The sequence below is a fragment of the Vanderwaltozyma polyspora genome, genomic scaffold (genome assembly GCF_000150035.1).
Source record: "Vanderwaltozyma polyspora DSM 70294 KpolScaffold269 genomic scaffold, whole genome shotgun sequence".
Lineage (NCBI taxonomy): Eukaryota > Fungi > Ascomycota > Saccharomycetes > Saccharomycetales > Saccharomycetaceae > Vanderwaltozyma > Vanderwaltozyma polyspora.
In genome coordinates, this window is record NW_001834532.1 from 1 (window position 1) to 18,769 (window position 18,769).

General features: G+C 30.7%; 8 protein-coding genes and 1 further gene across 8 annotated transcripts, besides 2 other annotated features; 6 read left to right on the plus strand and 3 right to left on the minus strand.

Moving 5' to 3' along the window:
- SIR4 (chromatin-silencing protein SIR4) lies at positions 1-1,899 on the plus strand (the record flags this gene model as incomplete). The annotated part of the gene is made up of 1 exon (XM_001642376.1): positions 1-1,899. A coding segment is annotated over one exon (1,899 nt), but the record flags the coding sequence as incomplete, so codon positions are not given.
- Positions 1,900-2,701: 802 nt separating this feature from the next.
- Kpol_269p2 (uncharacterized protein) lies at positions 2,702-5,299 on the plus strand (the record flags this gene model as incomplete). Its single annotated transcript, XM_001642377.1, has 1 exon — positions 2,702-5,299. The coding sequence occupies one exon, from the start codon at positions 2,702-2,704 to the stop codon at positions 5,297-5,299; it is 2,598 nt and encodes an 865-aa protein (XP_001642427.1).
- An 811-nt stretch (positions 5,300-6,110) lies between these two features.
- PCF11 (Pcf11p) lies at positions 6,111-7,982 on the minus strand (the record flags this gene model as incomplete). Its single annotated transcript, XM_001642378.1, has 1 exon — positions 6,111-7,982. The coding sequence occupies one exon, from the start codon at positions 7,980-7,982 to the stop codon at positions 6,111-6,113; it is 1,872 nt and encodes a 623-aa protein (XP_001642428.1).
- A 1,693-nt stretch (positions 7,983-9,675) lies between these two features.
- Positions 9,676-10,578, plus strand: GGC1 (Ggc1p; the record flags this gene model as incomplete). The annotated part of the gene is made up of 1 exon (XM_001642379.1): positions 9,676-10,578. The coding sequence occupies one exon, from the start codon at positions 9,676-9,678 to the stop codon at positions 10,576-10,578; it is 903 nt and encodes a 300-aa protein (XP_001642429.1).
- Positions 10,579-11,006: 428 nt separating this feature from the next.
- Positions 11,007-11,120: a sequence feature (similar to hypothetical protein; correction of possible frameshift sequencing error~similar to Saccharomyces cerevisiae MGT1 (YDL200C)).
- Kpol_269p5 lies at positions 11,007-11,605 on the plus strand (the record flags this gene model as incomplete).
- Positions 11,267-11,605: a sequence feature (similar to hypothetical protein; correction of possible frameshift sequencing error~similar to Saccharomyces cerevisiae MGT1 (YDL200C)).
- A 131-nt stretch (positions 11,606-11,736) lies between these two features.
- Positions 11,737-12,597, minus strand: TRM8 (tRNA (guanine46-N7)-methyltransferase; the record flags this gene model as incomplete). The annotated part of the gene is made up of 1 exon (XM_001642380.1): positions 11,737-12,597. The coding sequence occupies one exon, from the start codon at positions 12,595-12,597 to the stop codon at positions 11,737-11,739; it is 861 nt and encodes a 286-aa protein (XP_001642430.1).
- Positions 12,598-13,136: 539 nt separating this feature from the next.
- Positions 13,137-13,853, minus strand: MRPL11 (mitochondrial 54S ribosomal protein uL10m; the record flags this gene model as incomplete). Its single annotated transcript, XM_001642381.1, has 1 exon — positions 13,137-13,853. The coding sequence occupies one exon, from the start codon at positions 13,851-13,853 to the stop codon at positions 13,137-13,139; it is 717 nt and encodes a 238-aa protein (XP_001642431.1).
- Positions 13,854-14,432: 579 nt separating this feature from the next.
- On the plus strand, positions 14,433-15,854 carry IVY1 (Ivy1p; the record flags this gene model as incomplete). The annotated part of the gene is made up of 1 exon (XM_001642382.1): positions 14,433-15,854. The coding sequence occupies one exon, from the start codon at positions 14,433-14,435 to the stop codon at positions 15,852-15,854; it is 1,422 nt and encodes a 473-aa protein (XP_001642432.1).
- A 788-nt stretch (positions 15,855-16,642) lies between these two features.
- ACK1 (Ack1p) lies at positions 16,643-18,466 on the plus strand (the record flags this gene model as incomplete). Its single annotated transcript, XM_001642383.1, has 1 exon — positions 16,643-18,466. One exon carries the CDS (start codon positions 16,643-16,645, stop codon positions 18,464-18,466), a length of 1,824 nt encoding a protein of 607 aa, XP_001642433.1.
- Positions 18,467-18,769: the final 303 nt, after the last annotated feature.

The following is an 18,769-nucleotide window of genomic DNA, read 5'->3' on the forward strand; positions in this document are numbered from 1 at the left end:
CAACTTAGTAGCAAAATCAGACAAATATTGCCTAACATACAAAAATGTTCAAAAAACTCGTTCATAGAAATAATAAAATCCGGGGTCCCAGATCACAAGCCCATATTTATTAGTAGATTTATTAGTGTCACCAATGATATTTGTTCATACAATAATTATATGGATACCCATGTTTCTTATTACCAGCAGAGTTGTAAGAGAGATAGAGTAAGGTATCGACATATTGAAGGAGTATTGAACGAAAAGAAGCTTTTGGGCATTCAAGACTTGGAAAATAAGGAAGTAGAGACCAGTTTAAAGGTATCAAAGAAGAATGATAAATTAAAACTCAATACAGAAAAAAAGGTAGAAGAGATGAGTATTGAAAATCCATTTGTTAAAGACAATACTGTTAAATATCTTAACCCATATCTAGATAGAAGGAATATGGAATACCACGAAATTTCTGAAAGTGAAAATGCGATAAAGGGAGGTAAGAAAAATATGACGACTACTCCCCAAAGATCCCCAAAACTCTCAAAAGAAGAATGGAGGAATGAATGGTTCAAAAACTTGAAAATGATTACAGTATACTTTGAAAATCAATTACCAAACAATCAATCTTCAAGTAAAGAGGTTGATAAATTATTTCTATGCATGTCTGAAACCTTTAGAGATAAACTAGGATCGATTGTAGTTGATTCCTATTCTGATAAAGTTGATATATTGATTTTAAAAAGTGAATTGTCTAATTTCAAATCTTTAGATTCACCTGTTTCTTATACTTTAGCTAAAAGTAGAAATTTGTCTGGTAAGGGTGTCAGAATTTGGCCTTTTAAGAAGACGGTACGATTTCTTGAAAATTTAAATGTTGGTTTTGATAAAAACAACTTGACCCTAGGTATATCTCTGGACAAAGGCGGAACTGAGGTTACCAAACAGCCAATGTACAGCCCCTCAAATGACATTGATACTAATGCTGAATCAAATGTAGTTTTTGGAGTTGTTTTAGATGGAGGTGACAATAAAATTACTGATTCTGTCAATTATCCAAATGGAGGGACAACGAATTTATTGCATGAAACAGGTGACGAAGGAAGAAATGGCGATACTGGGGGTAATTCCAGTCCAAAAGACGTAATAAAAATGGACGGACCAGAGGAAGATAAGCCAAATGAAGATAAACCAAATGAAGAAAAACCAAATGAAGATAAGCCAAATGAAGATAATAATATGGAAATGGAAATTAAAATGAAGAACAAAGAACTTACTCCAAATTACTCGTCAGATGGTTCTATGGATCAAATAGGATTGTATAGAGAATTAATTTCTGCAGAACAATCACTTGACGAAATAGAGATTATAGATGACGAGGAAATAAATAGTGACGAAGAAACAAATAGTGACGAAGAAATAAATGGTGACGAAAAGGGATTACTATTGAACAATAGTCCAGTTGAAATAGAATCTCAACATTGGGGGACGCTGGTTGATTTAAGTGCCAGTGAAGAAGTTTATCAAACCAAGACCGTTCCAAGTAAAAAAGATAAGGCTGAAAATCAATTTGAAGTAAATGAAACTATCGTCGAAGTCGAAACAAATCAAATTCACAAGAATACAGATGAGAATTTTGAGTTGCCGAAGGAAAATTTATTAGAATCTTTAAAGCTCCAAAATAAACAGTTTATCATAGAAGATAAGAAAAAATGTGAAGAAGTAGAATATTTGAAAAACTTACTAGAAATATCATTGCATGCTCTTCAAGTAAGAGATACTGCCTTAAACAATGCTAAAAATTTAATACAAAAATTGTCTGGGGAACTATCAGATCAGGAAATCAAAATTGCATCACTTTCGAGTAAATTAAAAGCCACTCAAAAAAGTGCGAGGTCTAATAAAAACAATGGACCTCTATTATAAATCCGCGTCTATATATTACCTGATGCAAAACCAAGAAGGAGGATCTGCTACAGAAGATAGAAAGTTTTTATTTCTTGTCAGTCCTTCTCCTATAGCCACATTAATTTTATTACAATCACAAAAGCAAAAAGCATATGTTATTCAATACTTATAGAATAATAACAATCAAGTAAATAGATACAGATATATACTTAATCAAAGAAATATTAAAATAATAATAATACTATCAGCCAATCAATAGTTGATCAATTTTTTAATTGAATTTACAGAAATTTCAATTATTTAAGTTAAAATAAATTATCCGATCATAATTGTTCCGAAATGACAGAAAAAACCTCCGAAATTATCAAACATTTTTCCGGGACGAAAGGCGAAGGCCCATCGATTTTCAGATTTTAAAAGTTTGTTATTCTCTTCAGCAGAAATTTGAAATTTGAAAATTGAAGATATTATCAAAAGTAGTATAAAGACACGAAAAAGTTGACAAAATCATGATTTGTCATCTGTAAGTAGTGGTTAATTAATCTCTTGTTGAAGTCATTCAAGAACTGCTAAATATTTAAGATAGGATTTGTGGAATTTCTATTTTTATTTTATCATCTTTTCGTGATAACAAACAAGAACGTGGATCATTCCAAAAATATTGAATCTGGAGTGCATTAAAATTTAATAATTTAGGAAGTACCTTTATATTTCTTAGCTGAATACCTTTAAATTTAAAGATAATCAGAGATAAGTAGTAAGAGGAACTATAACAACAGCTGTAATAATAAGGGATTTTTATTTTATAATAACTAGATGAATGGTGGAGTTAACTGGTAGTAAAAATAATGCTTCTTCATCCAAGAGAAGTAATGCTGAAGATATTAGCGATAGAGATAAAAGCGAGAGTTTAGATGATGATAATGTCAAAACAAAATCCAAATTACCCTTTTCATGGTTATTTTCAAATCCTTTGAAAAGAAAACGTAGGAAAATTATTGTAACTAATGATTCAGACGATAATATTTCTACGATTGAGTCGAGCCAAAGCCAAGAACTAGAAGTTAATGAATTGAATTCTGTCAAAAATTCTGAAGGATCAAATTTAAGCGACTCCTCTTATGAAGGTGCTGAGTCCTCAGATAGCCTAGATGAATTTTTATCACCTGAAAACCATAAACTAAATAATTCAAGTACTGAGGACTCCGATGAAATGAATTCAGAAATCGAAAGTGTCGATCTTCCAGAAGTTGATATGACTGATTCAGATAAATCATACCATGATTTTACATCAGAAGAAAGTTTAGAATTAATAGGACATTCAGAAGCAGGGAGAAGATCAAATATAATAGATAATGAAAATTCATCGAGTTTAGAAGATGCTTCTGTTTCTGATTTAGAGATAAAACTTAATGAAAGGATAAAAGAATTAGAATCACAATTAGACGAAGAAAAAAAGAGTAGCTCATTTTTTAAGAAAACTCTTATGGAACTATCTGATGAAGTATTCAAGTATGAAGTTCAAGTTTCTGGATTAAATGCCAAAGTATCTAGTCTAACAGAAAAAAATATGTCAGCAGTAAAATATTACAACCAAATTAGCAATGAACTACAATTGGTATCATCAGAACTTAATAGTAAATCTTATTTTATGAAGGATTCATATAATAATGTAGAAAATAAATCACAAAATGAAGATAATATCAATCAGAAGGAAACGACTTCTACAGATGATCTTAATAAAGATAAAATGCTGGAAAAGTACAGTTTGGAACATATTAAGACAATGTACGAAGCATCAGAAAACAAATTATTAAAAAGATTGCAAAGAATTGAAAAAAAACAAAAAGAAATAGAAAAATATTTTAGTGATGAACATGGTGGGACAAATTTTAATGATTTAACAGTAGAAAGTGATATTATCAGTGAATTAAAACAGAACTTGATAAAAAAAAATGAGGAATGCAGAAGACTAAAGGATCAATTAGAAGTACGATGTAATAATTTAAAAAAAGCTGTACATATAGAAAAATTAAAATCCTACTCTAAGAACAAGGCATATTCTAATTATGTTGACTCTTCAAAAAAATCATTAGTTGAGAATGAAAAGCTCAGGGAAGCACTCAATTTAGCAAAAAATAAATTACATGAAATATCAATATTAACATCCATATTCTATAAATTTTCTCATTCTACTCTAACTGTTCTTATTCCTGCCTATAGAGAAATCTTTGTGAAATCTTACAAATATATAACTTTGGATAAAAATCCGATTAATGTAAAGAATGAAGTTGTAAATCGGCTCATTGCACATTTTGATGCAAAGAATTTTGCCCAGAAGAATGAACAACAAGAAATACCAGGAAGCAACACTCCAGGAGCACAATACCACATACCATTATCCAGTACTTCTGGAGCTTATATGAATCAGCATCAGAATATTTCAGTATTAGAAGCAAATGGTACTGAGCATACCGACAATAATAAGGCTGGATTGAAAAGAACACATAGCGATGATTCAATAAATAGCAGAATGCAAAATAGGTCTAAGTACATGTTTAAACGTGATGAATTTGAAAAAATAAAAAAAATGGCATTGTCCAATGCAGTACCGTCAAATATGAACACAGATCAAACTTCAACAAGATCACACTCCTCTACGTCATCATTACTTCAAAATACTGGTAAGAATCAGAATTTATCGACTATATCACAAGGAAATAGAGAAACTTTAAATAAAGTTAATCTTGGTTTCAATAAATCACAAGTTGTATCAAATTCCAATGCCATTACGAACCGCGTACAGAACTCAAATGCCCAATATAAATCAAATCCGTTTTTTGAAGAAATGATGAAATATCAAAATTCCAATAATTATCACTCAAACCAAGTACCAAAATTACCGATGAATTCTATGGAATTTACTGATGAATATTATCAGTATCTTTCCACATCACTTTTGAGCCAAGCTTCAGATCATCTGAGACCAATAATTGCTGAAAAAATACTCAAGTCAAAAATAGATTTCGAGAAACAATTAGAAAAAAGGAGAACAAATGATTTATTTAAAATAGCAGGGGAGCCTCAAAAAAGTGAAATTAATATTACTAGAAATGAAAATAAAGAAAAGAAAGAAGGTCATGAAAATATAGAAGATAAAGAAGATCATGAACATAAAGAAGATAAAGAAAAGAAAGAAGATCATGATACTAATAAAAATGCCAATGGGTATGCCAGAGATACATGCACGATTAGAGAAGAATCTGTCATTAAAGGAACAGCCAAAGAAGAATATGTTTCAATTAAAGATGGAACGATTGTTCGATCACCGAATAATAATAACGTCACAAATGTTAGCAGTGAATATTCTTGTCTTCCAGAAATTTCCACTAACTTAAATAAGAAGATCAGTGTTTAACTCTGGAATATACTCGGGCAACAAATCTAATCCTACAAATTCTAATCCCAATACCAATACTAATACCAATACTAATACCAATACTAATACCAATACTAATACCAATACTAATACCAATACTAATACCAATACTAATACTAATAGTCATACTAATAGTCATACTAATAGTAATACTAATACCATTAGTGCTACTTCCAAGGAGAATAATGACATCATTTTCAGAAATAATCAGGAGAGGAGAGCTGAAAATATTATTATAGAAATTGATGATGATGATTGAGACTTCCAAAAATCAAACTACATTTCTAGTATTATAATGATAATATTTAATAAATGACTATAGTAGTTTCAAAACGATACTGATAAATAAATTATCTTCAGCACATAATCCCTTGGCACTTTAAATATACCAATTTAATATTAAAAATAATTTTGTCATAACAAAAGCTCCCATCATATTTCAAAAATTTTTTGCATCCATTATTTTTAAACTTAATTATCTATATAGATACCATTTATACATATAAAATAATCACAATATTTTTACCATTATTATTATTAACATATTATCTTAAATAATACTGAAAAGGCCTTTTTTAGGCAATTTACTTTAGTAATTGCTAAAATTTTGAAAATATTTTTGCTGATACTTCCAAGAATTTGCAAAATATCGTTTAGGATTAATTTAGTTTTATACAGAGTTGAAGAGATATTTATTATTACACACTGAAGTAAATTCAATAGACAAGTTCCTATGCGAAACGATTTATAACAATCTATATAAACAGAATTTTAAATCATGGAAGGAGATTTACTCTGAAATTAAGTTTTTCAATTTCTCAAGATCCAACTCCAAACCTATAGAATTATTATTATTCTTTGCAGCTTCATAATAACATATAGCGTGGAAATACTTTCCGTTATATTCCATACTTCCTTTCCATGTCCATTCACCTAAATCTTCGTCGTACAAAGCAGACACTGTTTCCTTACAAATAGGACATTGAAATGACATATCTTCTGAAGACTCAGGAACAACCACATATTTTTTACGTAATAAGTTTTCATCTATCAATATGGCTCTTTCAGATGTATTTGGTGAAGTTTCTTTAGCTGCATCATACATAGAACCGCTTGATATGGCTCTTGTGGAATTTTCTACGTTTGCAGTCGTTACCTTTGCCGTATTATCTAAAGTATTAGATGTCGATACAATCTCATCATCCTTGAAGATTACCCACTGTGAATCATGCAAATACCAGTTTCTCGATTGAATATTTTTTTGGCTTGTACTCGATATTCCTCCAGCATTACCTGAACCAGTCAAAGTATTTTCTGAACCTTTTATCCTTTTGTTTATTCTGAAATGCCAGTCTAGATGGTCACTTTGTAATCTACGTTCCTCGAGGGAGTTACCAAATCGTTTACCACATACATTGCACTTTTTAGGTTTTGAACGATAAAGAGTGTTAATTAAATTATTATGAACAATCTCATTATTACCAACAATTGTTTTTTGAGAGATTTGTAAAGATGGAGTGTTCAATATATCTATGTTAACTGTTGCAAAGTAAGCTTTACAGTCTGATAAAATGTTGTGAAGTTCTGTTACAGAAGGCAGCGGTGCTTTCTTAGAGTCTGCATCTATTTCTGACGCACCAGAATGCCCTTTATTAAAAGTAGAAAACAAATTTACTACGGAATCTTTTGGAGGTTTATAAACCAACCCTTCTGATTCCAAAGATTCATAAAGCTTATGCAGTTTTGAAAGTTTACTTGCTTTTTCAAATTCTGAGAAATCTTGTCCTGTTAATAATGTAGAAGTAGGAAATAATGCAGATGCGCCAGGTGGTTTTAAGCCCAATGAGTTACCAAACAATGGATTATGGCTAGATCCTTGTTGTCGCTGCTGTTGTTGGTCGATGTCTCCTAAAGGATTGAATTGGTTTTGCTTTTTTTGTAATTGTTGTTGCTCTTTTTGGTACTGTTCTTGCCTTAATCTTTCCTGTAATAATTGTTGATCTTGTGCAAATACTTGCATCAATTGCATTTGAACAGGTTTCAAAGCTGCTGTAGTTAGTTTTTCCTTTTGAAGTTCTTGTTTTAATTGGGATAGTACTACTAATTTAATATTTAATTTCTCGTCATCTGGTTTTTCTTTTAGTCTCTCAGTTGTTAATAAATTTAATTTATCAATCTCTTTTAACAGTAGAGGTACGGTTGGAGTTGGCAACATTGATTGGAAATTCTTTTGATGTAATGCGCTTGCTTTAATTAAAAATTGTTCAATTTTATCTAAAGCCGATTTATCGAATAATGGTAAACCCGTGGACTCATTTGGAGCCATCCAAGTTTTAAACATACTTATTAGTTTTTGTCTTACATTATTATCAACTAAAAGATAAGTTTTTTTGTAAAGTTGAAATAGGTTTCTGCTAAAGTATATAGTGTATGGACTTCCAGCATTTTTACAAATTGAATCTAAAGTATAAAAGGCATACAGTTTTTGTTTTGGTACACATTTTTCAATTCTTGATTCCAATGAGTCTACAAAATATTGCGCATATGATATATTTTCTTCCGCCATTTTTGTCAAAGTAGTAATAATTGGTCTTGAATTAAAGGTCAATTCCTCCAGGATACTAGCGAAATCCTTTACGATTGCATCTGCTTCCGAATCCATCACTGTTTAAATAATATATATATGAATATATATGCGAGTGTCAGAGTGTGTATATGTATGCAAACTGTTACTATGGGTAATTCTCAAAAGAGTATTGATGTATTCAATGATGTGAATAAATTTTAATTGTCCTGTAATGAAACACCAATGAGAAAATGGGCTAATTAAATATAAAATGAAACTTGATAATTTTCTTTTGTAATAAACGGTTATGGCAAAAGAAATATTATTAATATGCAGTGGAAGATAAAAGTAAGATGAAATAAATTAAAAAACAAAGTAATTGAATAACACAGATGAGCACAGACTTGTTTCCAACAAAACTATAAAGGAAATATTCTAAACTGTATAGAATCTCTTCCTTGATGTTACTATTAAATTCTAGTATCCTCTCTTTCTTTTCTTCTATAAGGTTTACTTATATTTTAAGAATAAATATGCAAAAAGGTAATGTTCAGTTCTTGTATCAGAGTAGAGTTAAAGACAACAATATAAGTATAGAAACTATTCAAATCGAATACGCTTATATCTATATTGTTGGTGTATCAGACCAAGAGACGTTCCAATAAGTGTACGATCAGGTTATAACTTCAACTGGTTTATTAGTTAATCTTCATTATTTTACATTTTTATAAATTTTTTAAATTTCGAAATTATAAATTGAAATTTGATATTTACCTGTTTAGGAACACGTGGATTTCCTATTTAGGAACGGTATGTTCCTAAATAGGTAAAATAGAGAATAGACAGGAAAGATATTAACAATATGTACATACAACGAAGGAACGAAGGAACGAAGAGACATAACAGCAGCAAAGTCTAACTTTAAATACACTTCGTAACAATATCCCAACAATACCAACGATCCCCTACCACAACGTTCAAATAAAAACACTAGTTGATGTACCTGTCATCTCCCCCCATATAAAGCATATATGTGAAAGAATGAAATCAAATAAATGAATATGAATACAGATCAACGAAATGTAAAGAAACATGCTCAATCAATAACAGTGTGCAATGACACCAAATGAAATAAAATTAATGACACACATTCTTACAAGATGATAAAAATATTCTTGCCTATAAATACATCACTCTAATTGAAACTGAAAAAGAACTCTACCTCTCAGTTCCCTATCAATCATCAATCCCAACTTCACACGATTCTATTCCAGATCAGTTAGTCATCGCCAACCATATTCTGAAATAAAAAGTGTATTAGTCAATCAATCAGGCACTGTCCAGTAGTTACCGATCTGTTTAAATGTCCTTTCCAAGACGAGTAACAGCAAATTAGACATCCTAACAGGAAACAGGGAAGAAACGAAGGAGGAAAAAAAGTTTCAAAAGTGAAAAATTTCATTCAAACCAACAAACTTGGTCATAAAGATCATGATGAATTCAGTATCCATTTGTCAGTTTCTGGCTTTAAGAGTCACATCCCTGATTGATCCTAACAAAGTATAATGTAATCCCTGGAAATTTATATTTAAATAAAAATATTGCAAAAATTCTGGTTTGTTCCATCGTTCATCCTTGACATATATCCTTATCATAAGATCTAGAGATCTATCGAGAACCTTACTGCTGTTGTAGACTAAGTGAGAAACCAATTTGTTATATCTATTTTTATTTATTCATCCAATATTCCTGTTTATACAATTACTACCTCCGATAACAATTATTCATAATGGCTAGCAACGATAAGAAACAATCTGGTGTTGCACGTTTGCTAGGTTCTGCTTCTGCAGGTATTTTGGAAATTGGTGTCTTCCACCCTGTGGATACTATTTCCAAGAGATTAATGTCTAATCACACAAAGGTTAGCTCTACAACTGAATTGAATCGAGTTATATTCCGTGAACATTATTCTGAGGCATTTGGCAAGAGATTTTTCACTTTATTCCCAGGTCTTGGTTATGCTGCAGTTTACAAAATTTTGCAAAGAGTTTATAAATATGGTGGTCAACCTTTTGCCAACGAATATTTAAATAAACATTTTAAATCTGATTTCGACAATGCCTTTGGTGAAAAAACTGGTAAGGCTTTAAGATCTGCTGCTGCCGGTTCAATCATTGGTATTGGTGAAATTGTATTATTACCATTAGATGTTTTGAAAATTAAGAGACAAACTAATCCAGAATCCTTTAAAGGTAGAGGTTTTGTTAAGATATTAAAGGATGAAGGTTTATTCAATTTGTACAGGGGTTGGGGTTGGACCGCAGCTAGAAATGCCCCGGGTTCTTTTGCATTATTCGGTGGTAATGCTTTTGCAAAAGAATATATCTTAGGTTTGAAAGATTATTCAAAGGCAACTTGGGGCCAAAATTTTGTCTCTTCGATTGTTGGTGCTTCTGCCTCTTTGATTGTCTCTGCTCCTCTTGATGTTATTAAAACTAGAATTCAAAATAGAAACTTCGACAATCCAGAAAGTGGATTAACAATCATTAAAAACACATTAAAGAATGAAGGTTTCACAGCTTTCTTTAAAGGTTTAACACCAAAATTATTGACCACTGGTCCAAAGTTAGTCTTCTCATTTGCCTTGGCTCAATCATTAATTCCAATGTTTGATAACATGTTATCAAAATAAACTTGACCATTAAATGAGTGGTTGGTTTTTTTAATAATAATCTTTAACATAAATATAATGAATTCTGTAAATATGTTTACCTTCTGTAAATTTTAAGAATACTGTAATGACATTTCTATATAGCGTTCATTTAACGAAACTAAAATTTCACTAAATTCAATATATTTGCTAAAAATATATACAGGGATATACACCGAAATCATACTGATACAGTATTAACAAACCCAACTACACTAATAAATTGGTAGAATCATCAACATATATTTACATATATATCTCAATCAAATCTGATATTTACTGGCATCAGGATAGATAGATATCTTCAATATTTCATTTAAGCTCATATCAGACAGGCTTGAAAAAGCATTTAGCCTATTTAATAACTCATCACATTGATATATATCTGATAGTTGCACTGGTTTAAATTGATGGATGGCGACCAGATTGAACTAAATACAAATCTAATGAAGGAGCTACTCACGTATACATATATTACCAATTCATTCAGTACAGCCTTACTTATTGTTCGAGTAAAGACTAAAGTCATTGGTTTATGTAACGTTAGGTAATAATAAAGCAGTGTTACTTGAAAAATGCACAGAAATTAATTGAAAACATTTCTAAACAGAGCAAATTGGACTATATACTAAATAAATGAATCCCAATTAAGTACCTCTGATTTACTTTATTACAAGAGATTAAACATAAATATTCTTTATTGTTGGAAAATGACTCAAATCAAGTTGATATTAAGTATGAATTTATTTCAGGTACAAAGTTCCAACAAGACGTTTGGAATGAAATCAGAAAGATAAAAACTGGCAATACCTTGACGTATTCTGATATTGCTGTTAAAATTGGTAAACCTAAAGCTATTAGAGCTGTTGGAAGAGCTTGTGGTGAAAATAAATTACTTCTTTTAATACCATGTCACAGGGTTCTTGGCAAACATGGATCAATCACTGGGTTTGCATTGGGAACTGATATGAAGAGAAAGTTACTCAAGAGGGAGAATATTATAATCTAGGGACATTTGTAATGAGTAATGTATCTATTGTATAGGTTAGTTAACTTTCTAAATTTATTGTTTAAAAGGAGATGATATATATATATATATTACAAAAGTGCTGAATTTTATTTAAGTTATGGTTTTAAAATCTATACAATAGCTGGGTTTGGCAATCTTCTAAAACATGCAACAAATTTATCACCCTTCTTTCTTTCAACTTTCTTACCTTCTTCAGTAGCGTTTCTCATTATTTGAACACATTTATCATTATCTTCCCATTCCTTATCGTATCTTTCGAATAATGGATGTTCTTCCAGATGCTTTACCATCCAGTTATGCAAGTCTTCAACATCAGTAATTGTATAAATTACACCGTTGTCCTTTAAGACGTATGCATATTCACTTAGTAAAGTATTGGTGATGATTCTTGCCTTATGTTTTCTTTGTTTAAAATGAGGGTCTGGGAAACAAAAGAACATTTTTGATAATTGTGCTCTCTGGAAGAAATTTGGTAAGAACTTCATAGCATTACCTCTAATGACATTAATATTTTGATACTGATAATCTTTGGCATGGTTGGTTCTTAATGCAATAATTCTATCCTCCACATAATTGGTGACTTGAACACGGATTTCCATACCTAAAATCAAATCTTCTGGGAATGCAGGTGATAGATCAATTAATAAACCACCAAACCCACAACCAATATCAGCGATGGTGACATCTTTAGTCATTTTACCAGTTGTTGAATCATAATAATGTGGGAATAGTTTCGACCAATTCATATCATCTGGAGAAGTTGGATAGTCTAACTGATGATCGGAAAATGGATTCGAATGAGCTCTTTGACGATAAAATCTTTTCTTTGGTAAATCAAGCTTCTTACCTTCTTGAGCTAACGTAGATTCATCGATCTTAACATGTTTCAATTCTTTACGGTTTTCTTCTTTATTAGTACGATATAGTACACGTCTCGAATTTGGATCACGATTAGGATTTCTTAAATCCATCTTTTTATACAGAACTTTTTTGTCTTTTGATAATACTATTACAAAATCTGCAATATCCTATAAATAAGTCAACGTAATCCAATTCCAAATGCTCACTAATTGTTCAAGTTTGTATTTTATACTTTTAAATCAACTGTATGTTTGATGATGTATCTTGCGATGAGATGAGATGAGATGAGATGAACTGAAAATTTTCATTTCAACTCGCTAACAGAATTAGGTAGGCAGGAGCATATAGGAAGATGTATCAAGAGACAGTAAATGAAGTTTATGTCAATGGATGATTGAAAGGTTGTGATATTTATAATAATAACGTTATCATTTTTATTTACATGATCCGCCTATACAGATATATATAAAGGAATTTTATTTTTTATTATGCACGAATGTTTAATTTTGAAAGGTTTCTCTGATGAGGTTTTGGAAAATATCTGAATTTAAAATAGTACAGACAGGAAAAAAACCAGATCAGACGAAAACAACACATGGATTTTATAGCATTCCAGATTCTCGATCAATTAATTAATCAATCGACTAAATCAATTGCCTTGAGATTCCTTGTTATCGTGGTGTGATTTTAAAGTTAAATATAAAGTTTGAGAACCTTTTTCTAATGTGTTCACTAAACCTGCACCACTTAAGATATGTAATAAACCTAACAATTGTGCTTGTAATTCAGGTTTGGAAGGTAATTTCTTGAATTCATTCAATTGAGCAACATCATAAACTTCAGTTTCGACTTTAGCACCAACGATAAACAATTTATCTTGAGCTTTTTCCAATAACTTTACAATTTTGGCAACATTAGCTGGTGAAGTTTCTTTAAACATAATTGCTGCAGTAGGTCCATTGAACAATGGAAGTAAAGGATGGTTCATATTCTTATCCTTATTCTGTATTGGTGCACTTGGATCTTCCGTATGAGCAGCCCTTAAATAAGCCTTAAACAGATTATTTCTTAGCATAGACAATTTACCACCGTTGCTCTTAATCAAAGATCTATAATGCTCATTCTCCTGTTTCATTAAATTATTATAATGCACGAACAATATCACAGGGTTGGATTCCATCATATCTTTATAATAATCCATCAAAAATGTTTTTCTAGATTCTAAAGGTTTAACAGTTAGTCTTTCAGTGGCATAAAAACGATTAATCAAAACTTTACTTTCTCTCAATAAAGACCCTTGATTGATCTTTAGCAACCCATTGCTCAAATTAATACCAATTGGTAACCTAAATGATTGAATAAACATTTCTTATTGACCTCGTAGTTTCTCTTTAAAATCTTGTTGAAACACAATTCAAATCTTGTCAATACTCGAACTTCTTCTCTTCCAAAAGCCCAAAAAATTCGAATCAAAAGTCCCCTTCAATGGATTCACCAAATATATAACCAATTCAGCTAACCTGTCCTGCAATTGCCTAACACTAGATGCAACTTCCGTCCACCAAAGTTTCATCAAATTTCGAAACCTTTCAGATTCTTGTCTTTAAAATATCGAATATTTTTTTCTGATATCTGTTGGCTTACGCTTCTTTATCGTCATAGTTAAGAACGATATAAAAATGAATAATAAGTCAAGATAAGTCAAAGGGACATAAAAATAACAAACAATAGGATATAGCATCAGAATAGAGACTAGAGACATAAGGGTATCGGGATTACGTTTGATCGAGTCTATAATTTGTTTTATTGTTTTAAATTTTGGTTTATTTATTCCTTTGTTGCATTTTATTCACTGACTTCTAGCTGGTTTTAGGGCGAATCACGACATTTTGTTGGAACAGAAGAAGTATTCATTGGTATATACATATATATATATATTAGGAATATGACTACGAAATTACAGGAGGAGGTTGAAAATTCTGTTGTTAATGAATCCTCTAGTAATGGCAGATATGCTCCTCATCTTTCAGAGTTTTATTCTATTGTGAATAAGGATAATGCGAGGGCAGACGTTAATTCTGGCTTAGATACAAGACCTTCAAGCAATAATACTAATGGTAATGGTAATGGTAATTACAATAACAATGTTAATCATGAAATGGAGAATGAAAGTTTGGATCGTGAGGTGAATGTAAGTTCTTCGAGTACAGATTATTCTCATAGACGAACTTTAAGTATTAAATCTGGTATGAGTACTATAAGTGATTTAAGAACTTTGGTCACTAAAAGAGATACCGATAACACTGCTATGACTATAAAAGAGCTTCTTAAAAGTTCAGTTCAATACTCTAAATCGTTAAGTGAAGTTTCTGAAAGATCAAGTAATTTTGCACATTCATTGGAAAATTTAGCAAGGTTGAAAGGTTGCAATGATGATATTGCCGAGAGGATGCTAAGTGCTAGTGGTCTATTCCATTTATTAGCAAACCATCAGCAAATCATGTCAGAAATATTCAGTAAATTACTAGCAGAAGATATATCAAAAGAGTTAGATTCTTTTAATTTCAATTCAAATTGTATAAATAACGAATTCAAAGCAAAATGTAAAGAACAAGCATTAAAATTAAAATTACAGGAAAAGCATAATATCGAACTATCAAAAAGAAAAGTTAGAAATATATTATCTTACAGAGAAAGTCTATCAAATTTACAAGTTCAATTAGATCATTTAGAAACATTAAAACATGATTTTTATCAAGATTCATATTTACTTGTCGAATCAACCTGTGAACACATTTTAAATAAAGTTGCAAGTACAGTTAGAGCACAAGTAGAAATATCAGAGAATATAGCAAGGAAAGGTTGGTCAGGAGGGGGATTAGACGATCTATTGATGAAAGCAGATGACCCATTCCATGTTGAACCTGATGAATTTCCAGCAGAAGTAATGACCACACATTCAAATTTAGTATCACCAATAGTAACTAATGATACTACAAGTACAAATACCACAGATTATAATCAAAACAGGGGCGAAATTATAACAAACAAAACTGATAATAAAGATAATAATAACAAGTCAATATCCTTACATTCCAAGAATGATAATGATAATGATGATGACGATATTAATAACAATAATAAGATAAGTCGAAATTCTACTACTGAATCTGAAGATGAAAATGAAGATGAGAATAATTCAGAATCAGATACAAATTTCGACAATTCATTCTCATTACCACAAACAGTAACATCAAATAGGAGAAAAAGCCAACTAACAGAATCTGATGAAGATAATGATAACATCATAATTGATAATATGTTAAGTGATATGAATTTAGATGAAACTCTACGAACAAAAAAATAGTTGATTAAGAAGAATATATACATATATGTTTTTTAATAATAGGATCCACCACCACTACTATCGATAAGATTAATATTTGGTAACCATAAGATCCCAATTCAACACCATCTTGTTACATAACTAATCATCCTTTTATAACATCCTTATTTAATAGATATAGTAGAGGTAGAAGTTATTTACCCTACTTTCAGCCTTTAACTTCATCAAAATTTTTAGATATTATTTGATTAACTTCTTCAACTAATGATTATTTATAATTGACACTATTATTTGGACGATTTATAGATGTTGAAGCCAATCTCCAACGAAAGTATTATACAAATTGATACACAAGGACTGCTTGTTTAATTGATCGGCTCCCTAATTTATATTATTAAAGAAGTGAGGTTAGACTATTGTTTTTTTGGTTTGACAAGGCAGAAATAAAATTGAAAGATAGGAATATATAACTAACAAGGGATATACTCTAGCCTGAAATTTCAGAAGTATAAAGAAGAATTCAGGAAATACCTTTATCTCAGTGAATTAATTAAGTGGGGACAAAGTGTATTTAAACAAAAATCTAAAAAATAAATAAGCAAAAAAACGTATAGATTTAAATGATATTTGAGGAACTTCTATTACTCGAAATATAGGGTTTATCAGTGTGACTTTAGAGATTACATATTTTCAAGAGATATTAGATTTGATAGAACGTTTCTAATTCTGAGGAAATCAAAAAAAAAGTAATAGACATAATAATTAAATTAAAATAACCAGACTTTAATTTTGTTTTTTTATCTTCTTAAATGCAAACTGAACAGGAGAAATTCGATGCTCGATATTATAATTACATCAATGCATATCCAAGATCGAAGGACGATACTGTGAACAGCAATACCAATCAACGTCATGAGCATACAACTCCATATCCTGTAGAAGAAACTTCCTATGCTCCTCTCAGAGCCCCATATTACACACCTACTTCATCAACACCATCACCGGTAAGTATGAATTTTGGCAATAATATAAATACCCATAAAGGATCTTTGGCAAAATCAAACAATAGTCTGAATAATCAGCAAAACAGAAATACCGAAGGTCTTAAGGAACGGAACCCACAGAGAGCTGATCCTCAGCATCTGCATTCTAAGAATCCATTTTATCAAAATAACAATTTAAATAATAGTAATTCTGATTCTATAGGGAAACCAACCCTTAATAGACATAATATAACAAACCCAGGGGATTTACAACATTATAGTTCTTCAGCTTCATCGTTCACATCATTTGATTCTTCAAGTACAGCATTACACAATTCATCTGATTCAACTGTTATAAATAATGTTCATTCGAACTCCCCTCAAGCAGTTAACAATGTACCGGCTAATCACCCCAAGAGTAATGATGTCTCTAAAAAAATAATAATAGATGGCAAAGATTTATCAAATTATTCAGATGAAGCTGTTGAATTTTATAAAATTTATAATGAGACGATAAAGGATGCGGGCAAGTTCACTTCAGAGATACAATTGAAATGGTGTGAAACGCTGTTCGAGTATGCATACAGAAATTCATTTCTTATAGAATACAATATCAATGCAGAGAAATTGAAAAGACGATTGTCAACCGAAGAGATGACTAAAAACCAAAAAGTTCTAATCGAGCATTCTTTTAAAGTATTAAGTAAACTAATATCCAAGAAATATCCCGAGGCTATATATTTAATGGGGACATTATATTCACATCAGCCTTATTTGAAAATATTAGACAAAAATATTGTTGCAAGGAATGATAAAAAAGCTTTTGAGTTATATTGTATTGCGGCCAAATATAATCATTCTGATAGTTGCTACAGAGCTGGTATCAGTTATGAATTCAGCAGAGGTATCACTTTAGATGAATCTGAAGGTATTGACAAGGAATATATGATAAAGAAAGCTATTGAATATTATGAGAAAGGTGCCAATGAGTGTGATAACAAGCTTTGTATGTATAAGCTAGGGATGTGTTATATGTATGGATTTGCTAATAATACTAAAGCTAATGGAGAGAAAATAATCATGCCTAATGTGAATTTAGCAATTTCGATGTTTGAGAAATCTCTGAATTCTCAATCGTTATATGAGTTAGCGAAGATATTTGAATTTGATAATTTACCAGAAGATATTAAACATTTACTGATATCCAAGAATTTTTATAAGGATACCTTAAAATCGTTGCAGTATTATGAGATCGGTGCCAAGAAATTCAACCATGGTATATCTCAATGGAAATTAGGGTATTGTTATGAGACTGGGGAGTTAAATGTTGGGATTGATGGTAAGAAGTCTATATCATGGTATTTAAAATCCGCGAGGAATAATAATGCGATGGCGATGCTGTCAATTGGTGGATGGTATCTAACGGGATGTGAGAATGTTTTAGAAGTTAATGAGATAGAATCTTTTAATTGGGTTTACAGGAGTTGTCAAATTAGTGATGGTAAGTATAACAAAGCTGAGTATATTTTAGGATATTATTATGAAAATGGGATTGGTTGTAATATTGATTTAATGAAGGCAAAGAAAAGGTATGAAAACTCTGCTAAATATGGCAATTCCAAGGCCATTGAGAAGTTAAGTAGATTGTAATATTTTTTATGTAATAAGATGAGATAGTAAGAAATAATAAGGATGTTTAATTGCTAGAAAATACAATTAATTTTTCCCCCACCACACACACTCCCTCTTAAACTCTTGGATAATATGATTGAGATGCAATCACAAACGTGTAGATATTTATATGGGCCCCGGGGGCGCCTATGTGTAATGGTATTTGGTTTAAATATATGTTAGGTAGGTAGTAAGTACTAAGAATTTTGATTTAAACTAAGTTGTATATGTATATGTATATAAATATATATAGTTGCTAAACTGTATAGGTGAGGATGAAAA